General features: G+C 27.0%; 1 protein-coding gene across 5 annotated transcripts in view; it reads left to right on the top strand.

Moving 5' to 3' along the window:
- Positions 1 to 25335, top strand: part of LOC111041523 (acetyl-CoA carboxylase) — a 43949-nt gene that overhangs the window by 4986 nt on the left and 13628 nt on the right. The window contains exons 1-2 of one of the 5 annotated variants that reach the window (XM_022325802.1): positions 1828 to 1977; positions 11767 to 12046. In XM_022325802.1, the coding sequence (XP_022181494.1) occupies positions 1974 to 1977; positions 11767 to 12046 (284 nt within the window). In that variant the 5' untranslated portion in view covers positions 1828 to 1973. Of the gene's footprint in view, positions 1 to 1827; positions 1978 to 6965; positions 6990 to 9117; positions 9285 to 11766; positions 12047 to 16533; positions 16878 to 25335 lie in introns of those variants that run through there. The other 4 variants (XM_022325805.1, XM_022325804.1, XM_022325803.1 and 1 more) reach the window with 4 other exon arrangements.

Here is a 25335-nt window from a genome sequence, read left to right as displayed (position 1 = left end):
TGTCAAATATTAGGTAGGTAAGTAGGTGACTTTTTATGTTTTGATTACAAAATAGAGAAGTTACCTACATGTACTTAAAAACTGTATAATCTACTTAATTGTTTAAATTGTAATACATGAAATTATAAATTAATTTTGATGATTAAGTATGCGAAGGATGTAATACAGCTATTTGTACCTTAAACCTATTCCCATCATTTTATGGTACATTTAAATTGAGTTAAAAGTTTATGACAGCTAGTTATATTATATGAAATAATATTATTAAGGTTATTGTGTATTCTATGCAATTTGTTTCTTGACAAAAAATGTGTTTAACCAATAATGTGTCTAATAAAATAAATAAATTACTAACAACAATTTAGATATGTAATAATAAAATAGCATCAAAAATATAGGCTGGCAGACAGTCTGCACAGAATTTTATTTGAATTTTGTATTTATTGATTTATCATTAAATTCAAAATTCAAATTATTTAACATATCTGTGATGGAATGCCTGTCCAAATTTTAAGTTGTTTGTTTTTGTAAATGTTCTGAAATACCTACACAATAATACAATATTAATTTCTATTTTATAAATGACTTGCATTAATAGTACTTAAAAATTATATTCCTATTAATATGGTTTTAACATTGCAATTTTCAAATACATATAATTTTAAAAATTACGAATTAATTGATATAAAACCAACTATAAATTATTTAAAACTGGTGTAAGTTATGTCTGCATAATGAAGTCTTATAAAAGTTATCCTATTTTCATAAATTTTGATTTTTGATATAAATACTATTATACTTTTATACCCATTTAAAAAAAAAATGTGTGGTTTTTTTATAAGCCATACAATAATAACAAAATTGAAAGTTTTTTTATATCAGTCTTCTGGCAAACTAATTTTTTTTCCTGAATATTTATAATATTTTTTATGAAACATTATATTTTCACCTATGATACCCGAAAATAAATTTTAAATTACAAAGTCATCTTAACACTTCCTGATAATTCTTGTCGTCAACTGAAAAAGAGATTGTGTAGAGGTCTTTTACAATAATCAATCAGACTCTTCCTCTCTCCGAGAAAAAAAAATTACAAAGTCAATATTATTTTGTAATAATCATTTAGGCTTATAATTTACTAATAGCTTGAAATATTGAGACTCAATATTCTAACACAAGTTTTCTAACATATTTATTACTATATTCAATAAATTATTTTAAGAACCTTTAATCATTAATTATTTTTACGAATATCGTAATAATTAAAAATAATTTTATATTATACACTATGGTGAACCAAGTCTTCTCAAAATCGTTTCTTTTTGAAATTGAATATTTAACCAAGTTGAATGATAATATATCTATCCTGGCCGAAATTTAGAAAAATGAGACGAGTTATAAAAACACTCGGTTACTGTATCATGTTCCAATTTTTTTACGGGTTTGCTTGGTTTAAAATGTGAATAGGAATATCCAACTACATGTTTTATAATAGTAACTTACTCACAATATTCAATATCATATGACTTTTGTGAAAATGCCTACCATAATTATCTTAGGCATAATATATTTTATGTAACAGGTATTTTTTAAATTAATGTATATTACAAAAACAATGATTCGTATTATATCATTTAATTTATATTTAAAAATAGATATAAAATAATTAATATTATTGGTTAGTAAACGCAACCAAAGGTTTTTATTTTAAGGTCATAAAAAACGAAAAACTTAATCCATTTGCTGTTCATAACTGATAAATCGGGTGACTTTGATTCCCTTCTTTACGACCTCTACGAGTTTCATGATAAAGCTAATGATTTATCATTTATTATTCTTCTGACCTTTCATGTATAGAAACATAAGTTTGCTCCGTAGCTCGAAGGTATTTCTTCCGTTTTTTTTTTGTTATAAGTGATGCTAGTTTAGAAATAAAATAGTTAGTATATCGACAAGATTTTTCTTCCATTAAAATGGGTAAGGCACAAATTTACTATATTATTTGAAATTATATTTTATTAATTTAATCTAATTTAATTTAAACTTTTTCGAAAGTATTTTATAATTTTTAAGTTGTATGATCTATGAATATCTTTATTTTTTGTTTTAATTAAAAAATCTTTGAAAATTATATTAATTCGTAGTACAAAATACAAATATTATAATGTTATAAACTTTTATAATTTTATAATTTATGGTGTTTATAGTATCAAACACAAACAAATTTATCGACTTCTATAGTTTTATTATAGTCCTATATTTAAATAAACAAAATTGTAGATTATAATAATCTGTATTTTTTTGAGTATCAATTATAATCATTAATAAAATATAATTAATAAATACATTTAAGTATTTATTCCAAAGAAATACTTATTATTTGTGTAAATAGAAATTTTAAAAAACGCGATTTCATTGGTAAAAATTACGTATTCGCTATCATTAATGCTTTTGATTATAAATTCATTTTTCTGAAGAATGGTATATAATATAAATATATGTAACATTTTTCAGAAAAACCATAATTTAAAAAGACTCAGTTACAATTTATTATAAATAATTATTATTCAATTACAATTACCTACCTATCTACGTCTTACACACTTGGAAGTATTATTTTTGACCAAAATGTATTTTTATCGTTCTTCTTTACTTTGTATATTGTACACTGTTCTAAATTGAACTATGTTGTTTTGTTTAAACAATAATTGTATGTGTAATAATTTCTTGAAAAAAATTGTGGTTGTTGCATTGTAATGTACACTTAATAATTCATTTAAACTTTTAATTAATATGAATTAAGCAAATTGCATTATTACACGTAAATAATTTATAATAGACGTAAAACCATAAATTTTATTATTAAAATCCATTAACTAAAATGACAAATTAATCCTTGTAAGGTGTACCTAGTGATAAATTTTAAACTTTGCTCTTACTACAAGTAAACTTGATACACTGTTGATATTTTTGGAGATAAAGATTATATTAAATCAATGTCTAAAATTACGGAAATAGTATTGAAAGTATATAATATACTTAAATAAAGCAATGCGTATTTGGGTATGACCAATGTTAAATACGTACATATTTTTTTATTCATTCAAAACCATAATGTTACTTGGAGATATGTAATTATTTTAATAACTAAATAAATTGATGTGATTTGAAATAAAAACTCAATTTTCATATTGATGAAGACGTTGTATAAACCATTTAAATGTTTTTAGATTAAAAAGAAAAAAAAATTTTAGAAAATGTTAAAAAATGAAAAGCAAGTAACCTCTCTGTTTTACAGTAGGCGACAATCGTGTACCTATCGTCATTGAGTAAATCACTGTAGTCTGTAATCCTTAAAATGTATACGTGTTAAATTTGAATTCAATGATAAATTGCATACAAAAAATGATTCGGAGTAATAATTGTCTGTAAAGTTTATTTCTTGATATATTTTGTTTGATATTGCTTTTAAGATTATCTATTTTACGATTATACGGTATGGGTTGGTATCATTTTTGATGACAACATTGCATTTATTATATTTTTAATATTTAATCATTATAATAGTATTTATTCGTATAATTTATTATTGTTTTTAACTTTTGAGTCAATACCCGTCTTACCGTAGAGCGGTGTAAATAGACAATAGCTTAAAATAAGTCTAAATACTTCGAAAATGTCATTGGGTACCTATAATAATGTACGTAAAAGTTTCTAGTCCCGCAAATAATATTTTTACAACAAAATAAATTAAATTAAATTAAAATTGTTCTCCTTTTAAGTATTTAATTTGGTACAAATTTAAACTTCCAATGTCTATAAAAATAATTGTGCTTATGTATATTTAAGATTTTTGGTTCTAGAATAAAATACCTACGAGGGAGGAACCATATATTAAATTTCCGATCTTTTTGACCGTGCAAAACATTTTAATCGAATTTAAAAATAATAAAGGAAATATCAAATTTTAATACAAACATTTGGACATTTGGTGAAAATAATCTACGGTTGTTTAGTTTTTAATAAAAACAAAGTAAGGAAATTGAGTTTATATAAAAGTTCAATTTTTCCATCAACTTTTCCCCCCTAATTATTTTTAAAAAGTATTAGGCACTTCTTATGTTTGACCCCCTAATGTACGAATTCCAATTAGATTCGCTGTCCTACCAGAAAAGAAGTTGAAAATCTAAGTATTTTTACTGCTCCGAACGACGGTATAATTACTAATGACGTTCAAAATTTTTTTTTTTTAAAAACACTCATTATTGTAAAATCAATACTTTGTAGTTCCGCTCAGAATTTAAAATATAAAGAACTCAAACTGTCTATATTTATATGATTGTGTAAATCTGAGTGTAAATCTCAAAAATATGATATATACGATATAATATCACCCATTGTTTATTGAAATATTGCTGTGATTTTTTTGTATTATTTTGGTGTGATTTCTACATAAAAAGATTAATATTGTACCAAAATGTATTATATAGTACCTATTCAATACATTTAGGTAGTATAGTTTTACTTAAATTTCTTTTTTATGAATATTTTAAATTTGAGAAAAGATATAATATTATAGTTAAAAGGTATAAGAATCAGGCTTTTAAGTTACCTTTTATTTAAAAAAAAAGATAAAATAATTGTTTGATGAATTTAGAATTTATAAAATATAATATAAAGGAGAAGAAACAGATTACAATAATGCGAACATACTGTTGTAGATTAGAAATGGTTATGTAGTTCAGTTTTTTCTAGTTTACGTCTTTAGTCGTTCTTTCAGCCTATCCGTATTTATTTATTCGAGTAGAAAAAGTGCTCCTTTACAGTTGTATACGTATATAATTTATACTATACTGTGTTGTGTAATTTTTAAAATTGCATATAAAATTGTTAAAAACCAAAAAAATACCCAATTTTAATTTTACAACATTTGCCGTGATGAAACTCGTGTGTTGAATCCAGTTAAATCCAATTTATTGATTTTGGCTATCATAGCCTGTATAAATAGGTATTTATTTTTCTTTTTAGTTGTATTTAAATAGATTTGATATTTTTTTCCAAATTAGAATTGTATTGTAATTAATATTGACATTCTTGTGAGTTTATGTATTAATCTTTCTTCTTAATGAGTAATGTTGACTAATGACCCATGTAATTATCTGCTATGTATAATGTACTTTCCTACGGAAATCGTAAATTTATTGAAATCATCAATTATTACTAAATATATTTGTTGAGGATTTAATATCTACATAGTTATTATACATATTAAAAATTTATTCAAATGTAGGTATTAATACATTTAAAGAACATTTCAATAAAAAATGTCTTAGTTATAATACTTAATAATTGAGTAAAAATGTATGTTATTATAACTAGTGCTTATTATGCTATACCTACCTGTTATATACATATCACGTTTTTAAGTAGTAGGTTATAGTTTATCATAATTTAAAAAAAAAAAATTATATATAATATATATACACTCTACTGTAACATATAACATTTATTTCTTACCTTAAATTTGCGCAATAATTGTAGTTAATCAATAGTTTATCTATACGCCGTATTGTTGATTGAATACATGACGTAGAATGTTTTGATATTAGTAATTGTATTCGAACATAATATTCGAAGATAATAATATTAAGTGTTTACTTAAAAAAACTTAATTTACATAATTTCAAGTCATAAAGAATAACATTTTTTTAATATATATATATATATATATATATATTTACTATTTTGTATTATTACTTACAGTTATTAGGTTTTTACTCTTTTGATGACATACATTTTTAATTTTATATTCTGGAGATGAATATTTTTTGTATTAATTGTATATAAAAATCGAATTTTGGGAAAATAGTTGATTAGCACATTAAGTTTAGGTTAGGTTTATTAGTAGACTAACATTTTGGAAAGTAGTAACTCTATGCTACTACAGACACTGTGCAACTTGAAAGATATGATGTGTTCGAAATTGGCGATGCAAATTATTGAACAGAAAATATATTATCGGTATCTACCTACATAATATTGATAAAAAATAAAAATATATTTCACTTATTTGTGTAGTTTTATACTAAAATACACAAATCATAAAACTAAGACTTCAATTTTGTAGAAAACATATTATGCATACAATTATTGAGTTTTTGCACAACACTTTAAGGGGTAGTACATTTAAAATGTTTTATTTTTTAACTCGTCATTGTATAGCATGGGTTTTTGGCTTGGTCTGCTATAAATCTAGAGAATATTGAAAAATATACAATTCTTACAGCTTCTGTGGTATATTTTACCTACAACTAATTAATAACTCGTTTAGATTTCGGTTTTTATACATCAAAATACTCCACATTTTTTCTGAATATGAAATTAAGATGTGCGTTTTCATACAAAAAAGTAAAAACTAATGATATTGATAATAATAGAAGAATAAAATATTTTGTTAAATATTATTTTTGTATCAAATTTGGTAAAAAAAAATGATTTTAAAAATGTTATTGGTTTTCAAATTTATGAATTCTTAAATATGCATAATTTTACATTTTGATTACAAATAAAATTTTTTTTGTCATTTTTATTACAGTTCGTTAACATTTTGGAAACAATTTTTAATGCCATTTCTCAAATTTCGTAAAACTGTTAGTATATAATTATAAGGCTTTTTTTGTGTCTTAAGTCACACCGCCCATTAGCTAACTTATATTTTTGTATCTATTGCGAGTAAAAAATAACTAAAAGGACATTTTCAGACACTACAAAATGTTTAAAATATTCAATTACATATGACATTAGTGGTAGCGGCTCCTTGGTTCAGTTATATAGTGGCATAATAATTGTACGTAAGTGCAAAAGGTCAAATAAACGTTTATTGTGTCTACCAACTTAAACCTACTAGAGTTTAGTTTTACATGTGTTTCTTATAACTAAAGAGCTCTCCAATGAATTCGTAGTACCGTACATTTAACATTGAGCTATAGGTAACGTATGCGCTTATAAAATTGTATTATTATTGAAGTGTGAAATGTGTTATGCATGTAAGTTACTTTGTATTTATAAACTATCATATTATAACAAATCAATTAAAACTGTAACACATTTATATTAAACAAATTATCTAGGAAATTAAAAGATTATAGTTTTTATTTATAAATTTATAAAAATTTGTGTTTTCTACTTAAAATTTTAACTGTTGAAAAATACTAAGTAAAAGATAATAACAATATTTGACTTTCATCCTAACGTTATTTAAAATAGTGTTTATCTAGCGTGATTATGTGTACTCCACAAATTCGTCTTCTTGGATTCTAGCTCTTATATTAAACATATTATATTATTATGCTTGCTGTGGATGTTTGAAGAAAGCATTTATGATGCTCGAAATTTTAATTACAGGATGTATCATATTATACATCGGTTTATCGGTTGTAATTATTATAATTTGTAGTTCTTACTGAACATTATTAGTTACATCCATAAGCATAATAGGTTTGATATTTTCTCTATATTTATTATCTCGCTGTCTATTCTTATACATTATCTTGATCGTTTATAGTCAATTTTAGTTTTGATTCCTATCCTTATTATAAAATATATTATGTACATCTTTTTATAATATTACCATTTGTTAACAAGTGTGAAATAATATTTCGTAGAAGCATTATCAATCATTCATTAATCATTTATTTATAATTTATTCATTGGGTTCCACTATGGTACTACGTTACTGAATTCTCAAGTTCGTAACATTATTATAATACTATTGGTATTTGATAATTATTTTATAAAAGTGTTTACTTAGTATATCGGTTTTATTGTACCTAATATATTATTTACTATGACGTGTTTGTATTTGCATACAAGGTTTATATTTTGCACCCGAATTATTTATTCACGTCTCAGGTGGCTGAACGTATTTGGCCATTTGCAGGGTGTTTAAACTTCAGAATACAAATTGTAATCAAATATCCGTGTTATGGGTTAATACTACCATACGGGTGTTAATAAGACGTCGCACCCGCATGTGTTCTCCCTGTCCTACAAACCACATACTTCTAATAAAGCAAATTTGCGATCAGCGGGATCAACTTTGTGTGGTTAAAATGTTAAATTGATTAATGATCAACTTAAAAAAGTAGAACATAATCTGTGTTTGTACATGGTTTTTCGTTACGCTACCTACTTTAATTTTTAAGCAAATATTACTGTTTAAAAATGCTCATAACAGATTTAAAAATTAGAATATCAATAAAAACCTAAATTAAAAAATTTGATAAGTTGTACGTTACAATTTGTAAGATGGAAACAACACATGCGGATGACACTCTAAAACGAACAAAGTAATATAGGAAACATTTAGTTTCCAAATGTCAAATATTAAGTAGGTACCAATTATTTATTTTAGAAGATTTTAAGATATTAATTCTACTCATAAAGTATTTCTATATGATTATTGAAACCGTTCGTTTCACTTGAAAGTTAATATACATTCTCTGTTTGTAAATAATTATTACTTAATCTAACTACAAAATTAAATTAACAGTGAAAAAAGTATATATTATGTACCTACAAGTCTTAAACAGTTTGGTGATAATGTTAAAAGCTAAAATGTTTATACCAACCTATAGAAATGGAATTTAAATATTAATATATTAAGAATGCACTATAATTGTAGTATGAAAAAAAGTTCAAAAAGGTTTAAAACAAACCAATTTATATTTAAATGAACGGAATCACAATAATTCATTTTAATACGATTATATTTACTTTGATACCTAGAGGCATAATATGATGTTTAAAGTTGTCTAAATTTGGTGTTTTTAAGCCAATTAATAAACAGACCTTAATTTTAAGGCCTGTTTTACTATTTTCCGATATCATAGGTATCAAAAGCTTGCATTAACTAGTTTAATAAACTGGAAATCCTTTAGTTTAAAGTTAACAACCTCGAGTAGAACGAGTTGAACCTCTTCGCAGTGGACACCTACCAAGGTTATAAATTGTACAGCAGGTTTTTTCCCTTGATAAGAATTAACTTGAAATTGTATGGTTAAACTAAATCGAGTCCTAGTAGTAGACTACTAAATGCAATAAGAGATCTAACATCTTCATGTCTCAGTAGCTTACTTAAATTCACTATATATTCATATGTTTAATAATAATAACAATCGAGTAAACAAATTGTTTTTTTTTGACCATTGGACTTTTTGTTTTGTATTGTGCTTACCCATGTGAAAACTGCCGAACGCTCTCGGCTGTACATCAGTGTGCCAAGGGTGAATATATTTGATTAAATCATTTGCTTAATTTTCAAAATCGAAATCTTTTATTAATGTAACAAAATATTCACAAACATAAACTTGGTTCAACGAATTAAAAATGTTTTATTTATTTTTCTTAATTGCTCGGGAGTATTTATTAAAAATATATTATACTTTGAAAGTGTTATATATGGGTAAAAATGTACCAGAAGAACCCGTATTAAAAACTTCAGGTTAGTTTAGAATTAAAGTATATCAAATTCAATTGAAATATTATCGAAATAAACTTCCCTCCAATATGACATAATGTTTACTTTGTCATAAAGTGATAAATTGTCTTTTTATTCAATATGAATTGAATTATTAGTACTAATAACTTATTTAAAAGTAGCAGTAAACGTGATGCAGCGATTGGGTTTGAAATATAATATGGAGTGTTAGGCCATTACTTGATTTGATCGCTTCAGTAATAATAATATTATGTACCTATTTGTTATTATTTTTATATTTGTATTTAATAAATTGTTATATTTTGAATTTGAGAAATCATTAAGTGAGTCCCAATTAACAATAATAAAGTATAGTATTAACAACGGGGTTACTAGCTGATCAAATATGTTATATAATTAAATAGTACTATGGTATTATATTGTGCATTATATAACATATTGTATAATATGTTATTTTTAACTCTTAAGATATTATATCGAAATATAAGCTTCCATATCCGTCGGTATGAAGGAACATTTTTGAAATTAAATTAATTTAGTGTAGTCAGTGCGATACGGATTAATATTTGCTACAATTTTAAGTCTAAAAAATCCAAAAAGAGCATCGTCGGTTAAAATTGTCTCCGTGATTATAAAGCTTTTTAAAAATAAGTTTTAGTCAATTTTAAAATTTATTTCTATTTTTAATGCAATTACCTAAATGTAAATTTATAAGTTATAATATTTATAAATTATTTATAAAATTAAAATTAAAAACTCTAAATTGCTAAAAAATTATTTTTTTTTTTTTAAATACTTGGAAAAAATTATTTGAAGTATCTGGGATTTTTATAGAAAGTTGTATAATAATGCTAATCAATTTCTTCTACTCTGGAAATGAAACAGGGTTTTACCTAATCTTCCAATTATTTAATTTTCATATTAATTTATTAAACTCGAAGTTTTCGGTCATAAAAACTTCTTATATAGAAAAAGTGTTAACAAAATTGCAAACTTAAACCAAGTACACGTAATTGAAAAAATAATTACTTGCTTAAGTAAAAATAAAAATATATAATTTGTTTAGCGATATTACATTTCTTTATTATTCAAAAATTGTTATTCTTAAATCTTTATCAGTTAGTTAAGTCTAATTAAATTAGTAAGAAAATTATTATTATACGCTATACTTAAAATTGTAGTCATTTATAGAGATGTTAAAGTTTGGTATTATGTAATTATTTATTACATACGCTGTACTACTAATACAAAATAAAACACAACTTAACACCTATTCAAATTGGCTTTCATTGTTTTGTTTATAATAAAAATATCATCCTAAGTAATAGGGAACATTTAGCTATTTGGTTTTTATAAAATAAGATAATTAAGATATAATTAGTTATCAATTTCCATCTATGGAGTATGTATTTTTAACTATTGAATACGTGCAAAGCGTGTACAATAAAATGTTTATAATATTACGTAATATTATTCTTGTAACTAATTTTTAATTATATTAGTAAGTACTACATCAATATACCATGATTGCAATTTTTAAATACATTTTTTTTACACCTGTAAAGTTGCATGACATTGACATAACTTTCTTTTCACGCACATCCGTGATTAACTATTAAGTTGTTTGATTTAATTTTCTCCTTCCTAGATACTAATTAATTTCATAGTATTTTTTGACCATGACATGATTATTAGTTTAAAAAACCAACACGCTGAAGGGGCTATTTAAACCTGAGAATGAGTAATGTCATACCACCTCATATTTTATTATCTAGATTATAGAATTCCCAATAGTTAAACGGAAATAAAATATTTTAAATAATATCAGTGAATTATACAAGATATACAGTGTTATTTAGCTTATAAAATAGTGGTTTAAATTCTGGCTAAATAATATGTATTTTAAATGAAATACGCTGTTATAAGAATACTTAAAACATAAAAATATTAAACAAATTGTTTTAAGTTGCTTGAAAAAATAATTGAATGAAAACATAATTTATATTGTGTTACTTGTATATAATTTTATATAATAATTTTATTTGTAGGACGTAGTAATATTTAAGCAATAATTATAAATGCATATATAATTTATGAACAATATATTTATTTATTTAATTTTGTTTGATCAGAATAGTTAGATACGATACTATTTACTCTGTATAAGGAGACTGCCATTTTTTAAGAACATGAATTAAAAAACTACTACTATTACCCTCTGTCCTCTGATGGTTGAAAATGATAATTCAATTATTTTTTTTTTACAGAGAGCACAGATTGCAATAATCCCGAAGAAGCTGTTATAATTGATGATAAAATGAGTTCCGAAACTAGTGGCGGTGTGAATTTTATTGTCGGTGACGAGGATGGCGTTGATCAAGCGCCTGCCGAACTCGTTAATGGAGAGTTAATGAAAGCTTTAGAAGCAGAGAAACACGAAAATACTGATTCTTTCCCTTTAGGTAAAGAAACACGTATGGGTGTAACATCAAATAGCAGCTCTTATAACAACATGTTTGGCTTAACGGAAAAGAGGAAAAGATTAAGGTATCTAGATTATTTACTTTCATTATAATATTATGTTCTTAATACTTAGTTATTGGCGTACATTTTAATAACGTGACTTATGTTCGTCATTTAAATTTCAAATAATGCCACTTTAATAATTTTAACACTGACTTGCTTAATTTATGCGCAAATTGTATCTTAAAACGTATTCTTAAAATAAAAATACAATATTTTTTATTCCTTATTATGGATGTGAATAGCATTTTTAAGAATTTTGGCCATTAAAATTGTATATTCCCACAACAATACTAAACACTTTAATAACTGGAGAGCTAAATAATTTGTTTTCATAATAATACACTCTCTAAAAAAGCATTCAATACGGATTTGATTAACAAGTGTAATGTCGAATAGGTTATTTATTTATTTTCTAATATTATCTATAGTAGCCTGAATCTGGTATACTATTGTAGGATGCAAACCCTCTATTAAATTAATGCATTTAATTATTTAACTAAATTATTTATTGGTTTGAATTGACTTTGAACCTTGAGTAATATTGAACTTATTTTATTGATGAATTTTAATACTTATAGCAAATTTAAATGAATCAAATGTACATAATATACACATTATATTCCGTCATTGTTTTAAACATTTAGATTATAGTTCTTATAACTTCTGTTCAAGTTGTACATTTTTAGTTGAGGGCAAGGGAAGTATCGTTTTTATAATGTGGGATATATTTTTTTACATATTAGTGGTTGTTACGTGAGATGTGATTAGAAAATCAACTGTAAATTATACTTCAATTAATATACGACATAATTTAATTAAAATTAGATGTTTTAAAATAATAAATATTGTCTTTATACCTTTGCTTTAGCATATTTTTATTGGCTACAATAGTTACAACTATGTGAGGTAATTTGATTTTAACCAATATTTTAGTTACGTATTACAATATAAAGGTATTTTTTAAGTGGACGTTTGGTTTCGTTTTATTTTAAGATTTATATATAATTTACTGCGTGTGTTATTTTTTAATTTCCCAAGTGTCACTTCAGTGAAGAATTTATATACATAGACAACAGTCAACATTGATATTTTAGGCTTCTTATATTATTGACTCATTTTAAAATTAAAATTTTTACTTAATTAACATGTTTTGTATTAATTTTAGAATTTAATTTGATAAAAATGTATTTCAATTAATATAAGTTAACAAGTTTACTTAAATCCAGTACCATAGTCAACATGTGGAAAACGTTGGGGTTTTTTTTTAATAAAACATTTAAAATTATTAATAGGTTGAACTAATTTATTAAATATTCGTATTTATCAAGGGCAAAATCATTATGAATGTACTAAAAATTAAAAATATTATTGATTACTTCCTTTAATAGAATTAACGTTTTCGTAATTCGTCCTGTATTATGAAATCTATTATTTATTTTTTTTTTTTGGAACATACCTAATGCGATTTAAAAACGCAAAAATAGTTCAAATGTAATTATTTATACTGACTAATATTTTTCACCTTAATTGAGGTTAAAGTCTACTGAATGAACTGAAAACATTAATTTATGAGATTATTAGACACTGTGTCGTTTTTGTCGTTTCTTCTCCTTTATAAGTTCTTAATAAGAGTATATGCGTAACTAGCAACAGTGACAGAACACAATACATTATTTGATCGTAAAGTGTTATGTAAGCAAAATAAATGTTATTATTACTTGAAAAACGACTGTATACATTGCCTGCATTGGCTGCATTGTCTTCTTAAAAATAAAACGTTCTGAGCTCAAATCTCTAATAGTCTAATTGGTATTATTCATGTTCCATGTCGAATGCGTGTAAATAATATATTAAAATATGTGTTATTACTTGTTGTAACCGTAAAACTTGTGGTAAACGAGTGAGTCAGGCGAGTTATTGCCCAGGTAAGTTACTACCAGAGACAATTATTACATCATAATAATTTCTGATCTGATACCAGAATAGATTAACACACTTTTTTATTGTATTTTCTTTAAACCATAACACAATATTAGACAAATCGAAACAATTTTATACTTCTAAAATATAAAATAAAAATTATTCAACAGTAGTTTTAAACAAAAGCGAATTGATCGTTTCCTTATACAAGCGGCAAGGACTTCCAACGTTTTTAGAATTTTTATTAACCAACGTGCTAGATATTAGAGACATTCCCAAATAAAAGTCCAGATTCAACGATTACGTTCTACTGCAGGTCTATCTTTGTCCCCAAAAATTTAAGACGCCAAACGTGTTTTTCCCGTCATACAACTTCTCAAATTTTCGTTCAACACAAACATTTTGTGTTGTTAGCTTCAGTTAACCTATTATCAAACTTGATTTTAATTTTAAAGTGAGCTTATTATATTACAATTTTAACATGCTCATAAATTACTTCAAAATCAAAATATCAATAAATGATATTTGATGCGTTGTAAGACCTAGACATTACACATCAAAATATTAAAATATAAAAATATATAGAATAACGAATATTATTGGGAATAAATGTCGAAAGCTGTTTTTTACAAACTCGATTTATAGAATATTAATTTTTGCTATACAACTTAAAATATAAAATATAAAAAATTATTAATATTTTAAGCTATTACAATATATGTATATTATTTAGACGTGTCAGAAATCTAAGTACATTAATTAGAATATTTATATTGTCTTACGTTATCTTATGATGCTATAAATCCCAATAAATTATATTACATAATATATTATACGTTTTAACGGTATTTTTACGTATGATAGATTACCTGTAGCAAAGAGTTTGGTTTGTTTTTGTAGTTTAATTTCGATACTTCAATACTTCTTTTCCGTATATGCAATCTCGACATATCCCGTCGTCGAAATCGACGGCAGCTTCGATGTGCGGCTGTAAAACGGACCGTGTCTCGTGGGGAAGGGTGGTTGCCGCTGGTTAAGTAAGGTGCTGTGGATTCGAAATTTACATATTATTCACCGTTTCCCTATCGTATCTCGCAGATAACACCCGTCGAGTCGAGTAGGTATGTAAATGATAATATATTATTACAATATTATGACTTCCGACAGTGTGCCATAAATCATCAATACTGCGCTGCAATATCGTGTATCTAGTGGCTGGTTGCATACAATATTTATTCATTATTTTTACGATATCGACTATATATAACTAAATATTATCGCGGTTTTACACCTCAGTCTTCTTCTCCGCGTTCAACTGTTTAACGCGCGCGTGAATGAATGTCCGACGTCCGTCTGTCATTCGACTTTGCGTTTACTCTATTACTTGTGTGTCGCAGTTGTGTTAATCTACTGTTTGTGAATTGTGAATACCCGTGGGAACGCTACCGTAATACACAATACAGGTACTCAGGTCGTCGTAGGCAAATAATTAATATAGTTAATTACTTTTATACCAATCACATCGGGAAACCTTAAAACAATTATTAATTAATGTGCTCTCACTCTACACAACAATTGTGTATGGGTGTATTTCGTATCCAACACATTATCCGACCCTCTGCTCATTTATCATAATTCATATTATAATTTCCTAGGTTTCTCACGTGCCGTTACCCGTGTATTTTTCCATAATAATAATAATATTTAGTTATAAGTTATAACGTTATACAATCAACACTGCGAACAAGACCTACAGACACGCGTGTACGACACATTTACGCCACCGGTGGTCGTTGTCTTTGCCGACCTTGACGGGCGCGTGCAGCCGCACTCTGTTCGCACGACTACCGCGACGGGATCCCCTCGTACCGTTCTATAGTTGCAATCATATTCATATTATATACCTCTACCTATCCACGTAACGACCGCTGCGACGGTCAATCATTATCATTACGATCGTCGTAACGCCATTATTAACAACGCCTAATGACGTTAAATATATTATTATATACATTAAAAAAATAATAATAATATATTCCATGACGCACTTGTTTATAAATAATAATATTGCGTCCCATAACGCCTAATAATTATTGTTGCGTGGTGGCGGGTGGCGATATTATGTTGTGATATTCGTGTCTCAACACTCCGACCGTGTTGTTGGTAAGAAGTTGATGTGTACTCGCTCGCCGAAGAAATCGAAATAACAAAAATAATAAATATTTTATGTTTGACTCTCGTGCTGCCCATAACATGTCATTCCAATAATATTAAAATAAATCGCAACCGTCCTCAGACGCGTTCGACTACCTACGCAACCACTACTACCGCCGCCGCTGCCATCACCACCTTCACCACCACCACCACCACCATCACCACACAACGCCGACCGACGGTCGCTTAGAAGCGGGTCCTCTGCCGCCGACTACAATCGTCGACGCCGCGGTCACGATATTACCATCGACGCGCGACGACGAATTTGTCCGCGCCCGCGTATCTGAAGTCCACGCGAAAACACCCGTTTTGCCGCGAACTCGTAACGTGCCCGTGCGAAACCGCCGCCGATCGCGTGCGACACAGGCCTAACGATGCTCCAACAGCGCAGGAACTCCAGTCGGTTCGTCTTGTCCGAGCTGCGGACGTTCGGCAGCGGCGGCGGCGTTGCTGCCGCCGCATCTGCCTCTGCGGCCGGCGACGAAGCAGAACCTGCGGAAGTCGATGACGACCCGTCGTCGGCGACCGCCGTCGATTCGGACGACGCGGACGACAGCTTTTGCATACAGTTGGAACCGATGGCGGCACCGTCTCCGCGGCCGAGATTGGCGCTGGCCGACCTGTCGTCGCTGCAGCACCTGCACGATGACGGGCTGCCGCCGTCCAACCACGAAATCGCCCAATGGAAATCGATTAAAAACCTCAAGTCCGGCATCACGTAAGTGTCCTGCAATACTGCTGCAGTATAGCCCGTATAACGCCGCCGTCTATTATAACAACTGCGTCCGCCGTTTAACTTAATCGTATATACATTATAATATTGTGTATGGATTGCAGTAGTGCACTGTATTTCGTTTAATCGGAAAGTCTTCCCATATGTGTACAATAATTGATATTATTATATTGTAGCTTAGCCCACGCATATCGTCATAACTGTTCACCAAGTGAGCTTTTGTTGTTTATTTATCATTTTAACGCTTTTGCATATTATTGTTTAAAATGTTGACAATGATTTTCAAGGAAAAAACAAAGGCGTTCGTGTACAAAATTAAAAGAATTTTAGACTTTAGTCACCTCTGGTGACCGCACACCCAATAAGTTTATTTTTACCCGAACTTGTTTATATACACATTATTACCAGTATGACTTTCCGCGATTCAACGACATCCACTGCAGTACGTCAGTACCTACTTACATATACCTATTATAATAATAATAATATATTACCAAATGTATATTATATTTCGATTAACGTGCACCTTCCTACGTATTTGTTATACATATATTATACTTGCATACCGCACTAGTGTTAGAAATAATAGTCGGTTTCAGGTCTATACCACTCGCCTTTACGCACCATAACTACCTATATACATCTATATGTAATATATATTTATATTGTCATTGGCTATTATTAACATATGTGGTGTGAGAGATGACTGTGATCAAAATATTTCCATTTTTATTACTTTTTTTCATCGTACATTTACACTCCTAATAAGATACATTATTGAATTAGGCAGTGATGTTCAAATCTATTATGTATTTTTTTTTTTGAAATTTACATATTAACATAATTGTTCAAATTTTTATTTCGATCCGTCACATATCATTTTATTGCACTATTTAAAAACTGTACATTCTTTTATCGTCTGCATTCCAATTCGATCACTGGTTTTGGGTGTGTTTTGACCAGCCGATTTGGTCTTTTCGTTATTATGACTGCCGCACAAAAACCTCATATTCTGCAACCTATACAATACAACTATTCGGTCAAAATTGAGGAAAAGTGCACAGACAGTAACAGGGTGATCAGTTTTATATGGCCACATTACCTATAATAATATTCTAAGTGAATTTTTGTGTTTTTGAAAAAAAATGTGTTATAATACAATTTAAATTGTTTTATCCTAGACATTTTTAAAAATTGGAATCATCAATGGTATATGCATAATTTTTTATACGGGGAAGGCAGATTAGAAAAGTTGTTAAACCTAGATATCTTCACATAGTGAATAACAAAACATATTCTATTTTCAATACATTTTATTTTAAAACTACAATTATAATTTATAGGAATATATTTGATAGGTCTCACCCCACATCTCCCTTTTATACCCCTGATAACCATAATATAAACTTAATAATTATGCTTGTAAATAAAAAAAATATTGTAATTTAATATTCTATATTATTATACATCAACATTTTTAGAAAAGTATTATGCTTCTAATTGTGAAATTAAAAATATAAGTTTTCATTCAAAATGTATGTAAAATATAATTTTTTGTAAAGAATATATTGTTACCAACAATTTATACACTTTTAAAAAACAATTTTTCAAAAAAATCACTAATTGACTAATAATTAGTTTGGCCATGCAATATGGATCACCGCTGACGGTCGCGATATTTTTTCGAGAAGATGTTTCTGTGTCGCTGTTATAATAATAATAATAATATTTGCCGTGTAGGACGAGTTTCAATGCCCAAAATGTACATAATACATGACAGTCGACAGGTCTTATTACGACGCCACAAGCCTGTTTTTACTTTGTTGTTATTCCGTCTTTTAAAACTTGCCTAGTTGCCTACATAATATTGTGCGTGCGACTTTCCTACAACTGCATTCTGTTTATAATGCTCAAACGAACTCCAATAATCTATAAATATTATACTCATAAACACCGCTGCAGTCGTTATGATGGCCTACGTGCAATAATTGAGCTCTTCTATGATATAATATAATATACTTGATTTGTTTATGCTATTTCGGTGCTTGAATAAAAATCGTCAAGTTTTTACGCTCTTTTTGAACCGCTGTGAAACGTCAATTTGTCTTCCATATTATGCTGTTTATGTACCCATGATTATTATGTACTCCGTTGTTAAACAATAACGTGTTGACTTTTTGCGTTAAAACCGTATTCGATCGTTGGTTTAGCACGTTTTTAGCGCATCAAGTTGTTAGTGTAAACATAGACACACAACTACTGAACTACCCTCCACATAGCATGGCATAATATGACCTATAATATAATATTATATATTATGGTTTTGCTTATGTTTATCATAATACAAAACACAAACACAAAATTAAAATGTTTACCTTATAAAACCTTGCGGATACGTACAAATTTTGACATATATTTCTCATTTTAAAAACTAATCGGAATAATTGTGGTTAACGTAGGTGAGTGAGTGAGGTAAACCGGTTCTCGTTTAGCCATGAGTTTCGGATAACCAGACATTTTTCTATCATTTCAAAAAAATAAATTATTATTCATTACTTCATTAGTGTTAGTGTTTGTGCACGGTCGGTTGCGATAGCGTTGAGCAATACTCGCATTATGTACAATTATCATCGTCTAGGCAGAGATGAAGAAAATATAATTAAAAAAAAATATAAACATAATATTAGGAATTCAAGGGAAATAACAACTGCTAATAATGTTAGGTTGTTGGGAATAAATAGAATACATTAATAAGGCCGTGTGGATGTGTGGTTTCGTTTGGCGTAGGCGTAATAAAATAGCAGTTTTTAAGTGATAAGATACAACAACGTCGTAACATTTAAACGATATTTTTGTTTGAAATGTAAATCAATTACATTAACAATTCAATCGGATGCCTGGGCTGATAATTAATAAAAAAATATTCATAAATGATATAAAAATATTATTATTGCAGTATTATAGGTACTTATATCCAAAAGTATGATGTTTCATAGTAACGGCAAGGTTTTTGAGTTATAACTAACCAATACATTCTGATTTCTTTATTTCTGAGTTTTGTTTTGTTTGCACTAGCTTGCACGAATTGGTTCAAGGGAATTTCGTAGAATTTCATCTTTCTTTTCGTCTGTCAACTATTCATTTTTGGTTTATAATTGATGGGATCTAAGTGATTCAACTATTGAATGAAAAATAAAAGTTAACAGTTTTGTTTATTCTAAATTACGAAATAAATAATCATTTATTCATTTATTTATTAATATTACTCTATTTTTGTTTGAAATTGGTTGGAAATTTGATTTGGTGAAAATTTAAAGCTTTTTAAAAAAAGCTTGATTTGAAGTGTTTAGAGAATGATTTATGCTCAATATTTAGGAAATTCGCAATTATTTATTCATGTCTTTGCTATTTAAAAAAATTCTTCGAGTGTTAATTATGGTTGTTCATAAAATAAATTATTTTCGAACATTATAAATTGTACTCCAAATTAGATGGATTTATTTTTATACCTGAAATTGTTTTCTATGTATCAATTAATATATATATATATATATTATCAACGCTAATATTTAACTGTTGTTTAATAATGCCTATCAACTTAACTGTTCAAAAATAAATTCATATTGTTCATAATTGATTATTTTATTAAAATATTGTATCTAAAATAATTAATGTTACGATTTATTAAAATTTTATAATACCTTAATCTTTACTAAATCGGTATTGTAATTTACCTTAATATATGTCATGTTTGTATGTTACTATAATATTTTGTTCACATTACATTAATGTGTCTAAACACTTTCTTTAACTTAAAAAAACGCTGTACCCACATGCATTGTCTCTGTCTTACAAATGTATAACATAGCAAATGGGGTTCATTCTAAATAATTCATTTGTTTTAGAGTGAATGGACCAATTATCAAATTTATAAGTAAGAATATTATCTAGTCAATGACGTGTATTTTTTTTATACATTTTAAAATGATCATAACTCGCTTTAAAATTAAAATATAAAAAAACCTTTTTCATTGATTAGATAATGTTTTTACTTCTAAGTTTAGTAATAAATTAATTCACTCTAAAACCAAACATAATATAGTTAAAAGAATTGTTCAGATTGAACTATTTACTATATTATTATGCATTTGTAAGACATACAACGCACGTGGGTATGGCATTATCTTAAAATTGTGTGAACAAATTAACATTCTGATTGATCCCTGTAGTGAATATATGAATTTGTCCACACATTTGTTTGTTTCTATGATTTCATTATGTTACCCTATCAGTAGTCATGACCCATTTTTCTAAAGAAATATTAAAAGTTATTTATCTGTAGTAATATTTTATTTTAATCTCGCCAGACATAATTTAGGTGATTCAGTACTTACTTAATTTCGATAGGTATTTTGCTATTTTTCATTTTTATATTTGTTATACTTTACTGGTATTTATTTTATTTTTTTAATAGGGAAATCGGTTGATAACTATAATAAAAAATAAATATATATTATTGGTATCTAGGTTCAACGTAGTTGTTAATACATTTGCAATAGTTATATTTATTTGATCTGTTTCTGTATCTTTCAATCAAGGACACCGGGTAAAATATTTAGATGATGTTTCAAGATTAAGAATAATTTATTTTTCTGATGTAGGTGAACTTTACTTTTTCCTAATTGTAGGTACATTAAAGTTCTTTTTTGTTTCTATTTTGTTTTATAGTTGTATAAAATACTTGTTGGTTCTTTGATCCTATTTCAAAGTTAAATTGGTCAATTAGTTAATTATTTAAGTGAGGCTCTATTGGCGATACACAGCTTTGAATATTATTATAAATATTATATGTTTTATACTTTCAATTGTATATAAACATTTTAAACATTTTTAGGTCGTATATGGGATATAAAATGGTTGAAAACTGCTGATTTAAGAAGTTAAAAAAATTATTTCACTTTAACTAATTTTTATTTATCATTAATATTTTACGTAGAAACAAAACTGTTACACTAGTTATCTTCACTATTCAATTTAACCAAATTTCTCCATGTATACTATACTCTGTTCCAAAATAGAAGAGACGGTTTCTGTGCCCTTCAGACGGCTTTTATTTCAGTACCGGCAATGGTTTTTGACTCAGCTCTGATATTTATACATGCTGGGCGAGTATTAGGGGGGATGCTCGCCACCGGACAAAAACTAGTGGCTGCCCCATGTTTTCTCTTTTGGAACAGAGTATATTAATATCATTAGTTTTTTCGTTACTATCTGTTTCATTATTTGTGATGTTGTTATACTGGGGAAATATTCATAATATTTCAATTACTAGAATCATAAATGATTTAATTTCAAACGCCATCTTTAAGGGCTCCCATTTGAATTACTCTCAGATTCAGAAGTCATCCCAACATCCCTTTTAAGTTGATTTTATAAATAAACTTACTGAATATAACTAGGGTCTTGTTATTGTTTTGTCTATGCAAATAACTTTGTTTTTATCTGATTAAAACTATTTCTGTATGAATGATTTAATATTTATACATTCATATTTCGATGTGTTAATATTCGTTTTATTTTTGTGTGTACATTAACATAGAGGAAATGGAATTTTTCATGTTTATGATACCTAAATTTGTGTATGTAGCTGAGTTAGTTATATATGGATAAATTATTTATTTTCATTACCTATAATTATGAAAAAGACTATAGTCTTTGTATTTAGTACTTTGTATACAACATTATAGATAATGAATTAATAATTCATATTAAAAATGTACCTATGGGTTTAAAAATACTTTTCTCATTCAAATAAATACAAAATGTAATCTATAATTTTGTAGAAAATTACAGCCTTGAAATCTTTAAATTACACTTGAAAAAAACTGTTAGGAAATTTGACAAGAAAATCCTTGTCAGTATTGAATAATTTTGCATTGTTATGTTATTTAATGTTAAGTCTTCCAATTCTATTTCCATCACAATGTAGGTACCTAACCTAGTTTCTACATAAGGTACATCATTGGTAGGTTATCTTTAGTTCAAAGTTTTTTACCATAATTTTGAGTATTGGACTTACTAACATTGTGTGGTGATCTCCCAGTTAAATGTTATTGTCACAGCTGTTCGTTAAGGTTAATCTTGACATAAATTAATATTAGATAAATATGATAAAGTTAAAGTAGGTTAGTGCATTAATCACCATTCTTCATTTCAACTATCTCTGTCCACAGGTCCAATAGCTATTGTTCTTTTAAAGAATTTCTGCACTAAGCACAAAGCCAATATATAAAAAATAAATACTTTTGGTTTGTTATTTTTTGTCATTACAATGTAATATGATTATAGCTGTAAAATATGCAACATCATACCATTTATTTCTTATATGGTGGACCACAATTTTTGATAGACTGCATATGACAGAACTGCCTAATTTGTTATCCTCTTAAAGTTTTAAAAGTAGGTACATTTTATATCATGTTGAATTTCTTGATAACTGTCCTTAAATTTATAGTTATCTCTTATGAGTTACTTCAAAAATTGTAATAAAGTTAGGTACAAGTTACAACTATCAATTTTTTTATATCGTTAAAAATATTGCTAATACCAAAAAATGTAGCAATAAATCTTTATCCTTAGCAAGTCCGTGAAATAATGAATTGACCACTTGCATAAAAGTATATAAGACAATAAAGTTATCGATTTTAAGATCAATTAATGTTAAAAAATTATCCACCCAAACAATAATAATAAAAAAATAATTATTAAGAGTATAGATGATAATTTATTTTTATAACTTGTTAAATAATTGTTTATTAACTGTAATTAAGTGTAAAATGTAAGGGTGTTGTTGACCTTCTCGCTGAATCTTTTTTTATAAATTATAATAAAATGCTTGCGCAAAAAGTAGATATAATATTATAATTATACATTTTTGATTAATGCAAACATAAAGTCAATAAAGTAAAATGTTTAGTTATAGTAACATAACAATATACACATTGTATAAATACAATTATATAAATGTTAAATTTTAGTGAATCAATGAAATTTACTCAACATTTAAGCATTTGGGGTGTCAAATACCACAGTTAGAAAATATCTTAAAAAAAGTTAATTTTAAGTGGTATGGATTATAGCGTAAGTTCTCATACAGACAGAATATTTAATGAATTGACAGACTTGAATTGTCTACTAGCTAAGCACCTGGCTAGATTCTGATTTCTATAAATCATATTAGTTTGTTGTTTTAATGCAAAGGTTAAGGAGGATGCTACAATCTCATGTGCTGTATCCTTCTTTCAAACTTACAGCATATCAAATTGTATATTCACAATAGTCCGTTTACCTGGTTATTTTTAAGATTATAGTGAATTGACACATTTTTCAATTTCAAGGTTTGATTATTATGTAGGGCAATTCAGATGCTTTTATTGATATTTTAATTGGGAATTATTCTAGATATTTTAAAAATTTGAAAAATATTATAACAAAATTAAAATATCAATAAAAACCTAGATAATATTCTTACATTTTTATTTTATAATAGGTCAATTCACTCTAATTTTAAAAATCATAGAGTTTAATGGATTATTGTGAACTTATAGTTATAGCTATGTTGTAGATTTGAAAGAAGGAGACAACACATGCAGTTGTGACGTCTTCTTAAAATATATTTATTTTTAATTCGATATCCTTAATTTTCAACTAATATTTTAAATTTTAGGTATGTGAAAACAAAGAAAAAAATAATTATGTGTCTCTTAAAAATATGAGCAGTTATACCTGTCACACTTTATATATGTATATTGTGTTTTGTTTTCTCCTTCGATTTTTTTTGATACCTATTTGATATTACATTATTATTATGTACACATTAACGTTTTACCAAGCTCTTGGCTGTAATTTGTAGATAATAGTTATACACCAACCGTGTAACCTTAGGAAGATATTCAATAAGGTATGTCTTATGCAACTATATATATACATAAAATATTTTTTGTAACAGATAAATTATTTTTACTCTTCGGAATGGTTAAGCAATACTTAAACAAAACAGCTCTCCCCTAAAAGGATAAATTACAATTGTTCACTGACCACACCTCTATTATCTGTTGAACATTTTTAATACATTTTACATTGGTCACATAATAATTGCACATATAGATTTCTATAATTGCTTCACTGTTTATTAATATTTTACAAATGTATCATCAGATTTACTTATAAGTCATAACTATAAACAAAACGTGCTCAGAAAATATTGTGCTAAACTGTAACTTTTATTTTATGTGTATAACAATATATCTTGACTATATACTCATTTGCTGGATTTCCACTTTATTAACTCTTAAATGTGCTGGTAGTTGGCACATTTGTTTTAAATTATTATATCAAATAATCTCAATAATCTATGAAAAAAATGTGAACTGTGATTATTTTA

Source organism: Myzus persicae, unplaced genomic scaffold (genome assembly GCF_001856785.1).
Source record: "Myzus persicae strain clone G006 unplaced genomic scaffold, MPER_G0061.0, whole genome shotgun sequence".
NCBI classification, from domain to species: Eukaryota; Metazoa; Arthropoda; class Insecta; order Hemiptera; family Aphididae; genus Myzus; species Myzus persicae.
This window is presented reverse-complemented; position numbering and strand designations above follow the sequence as displayed.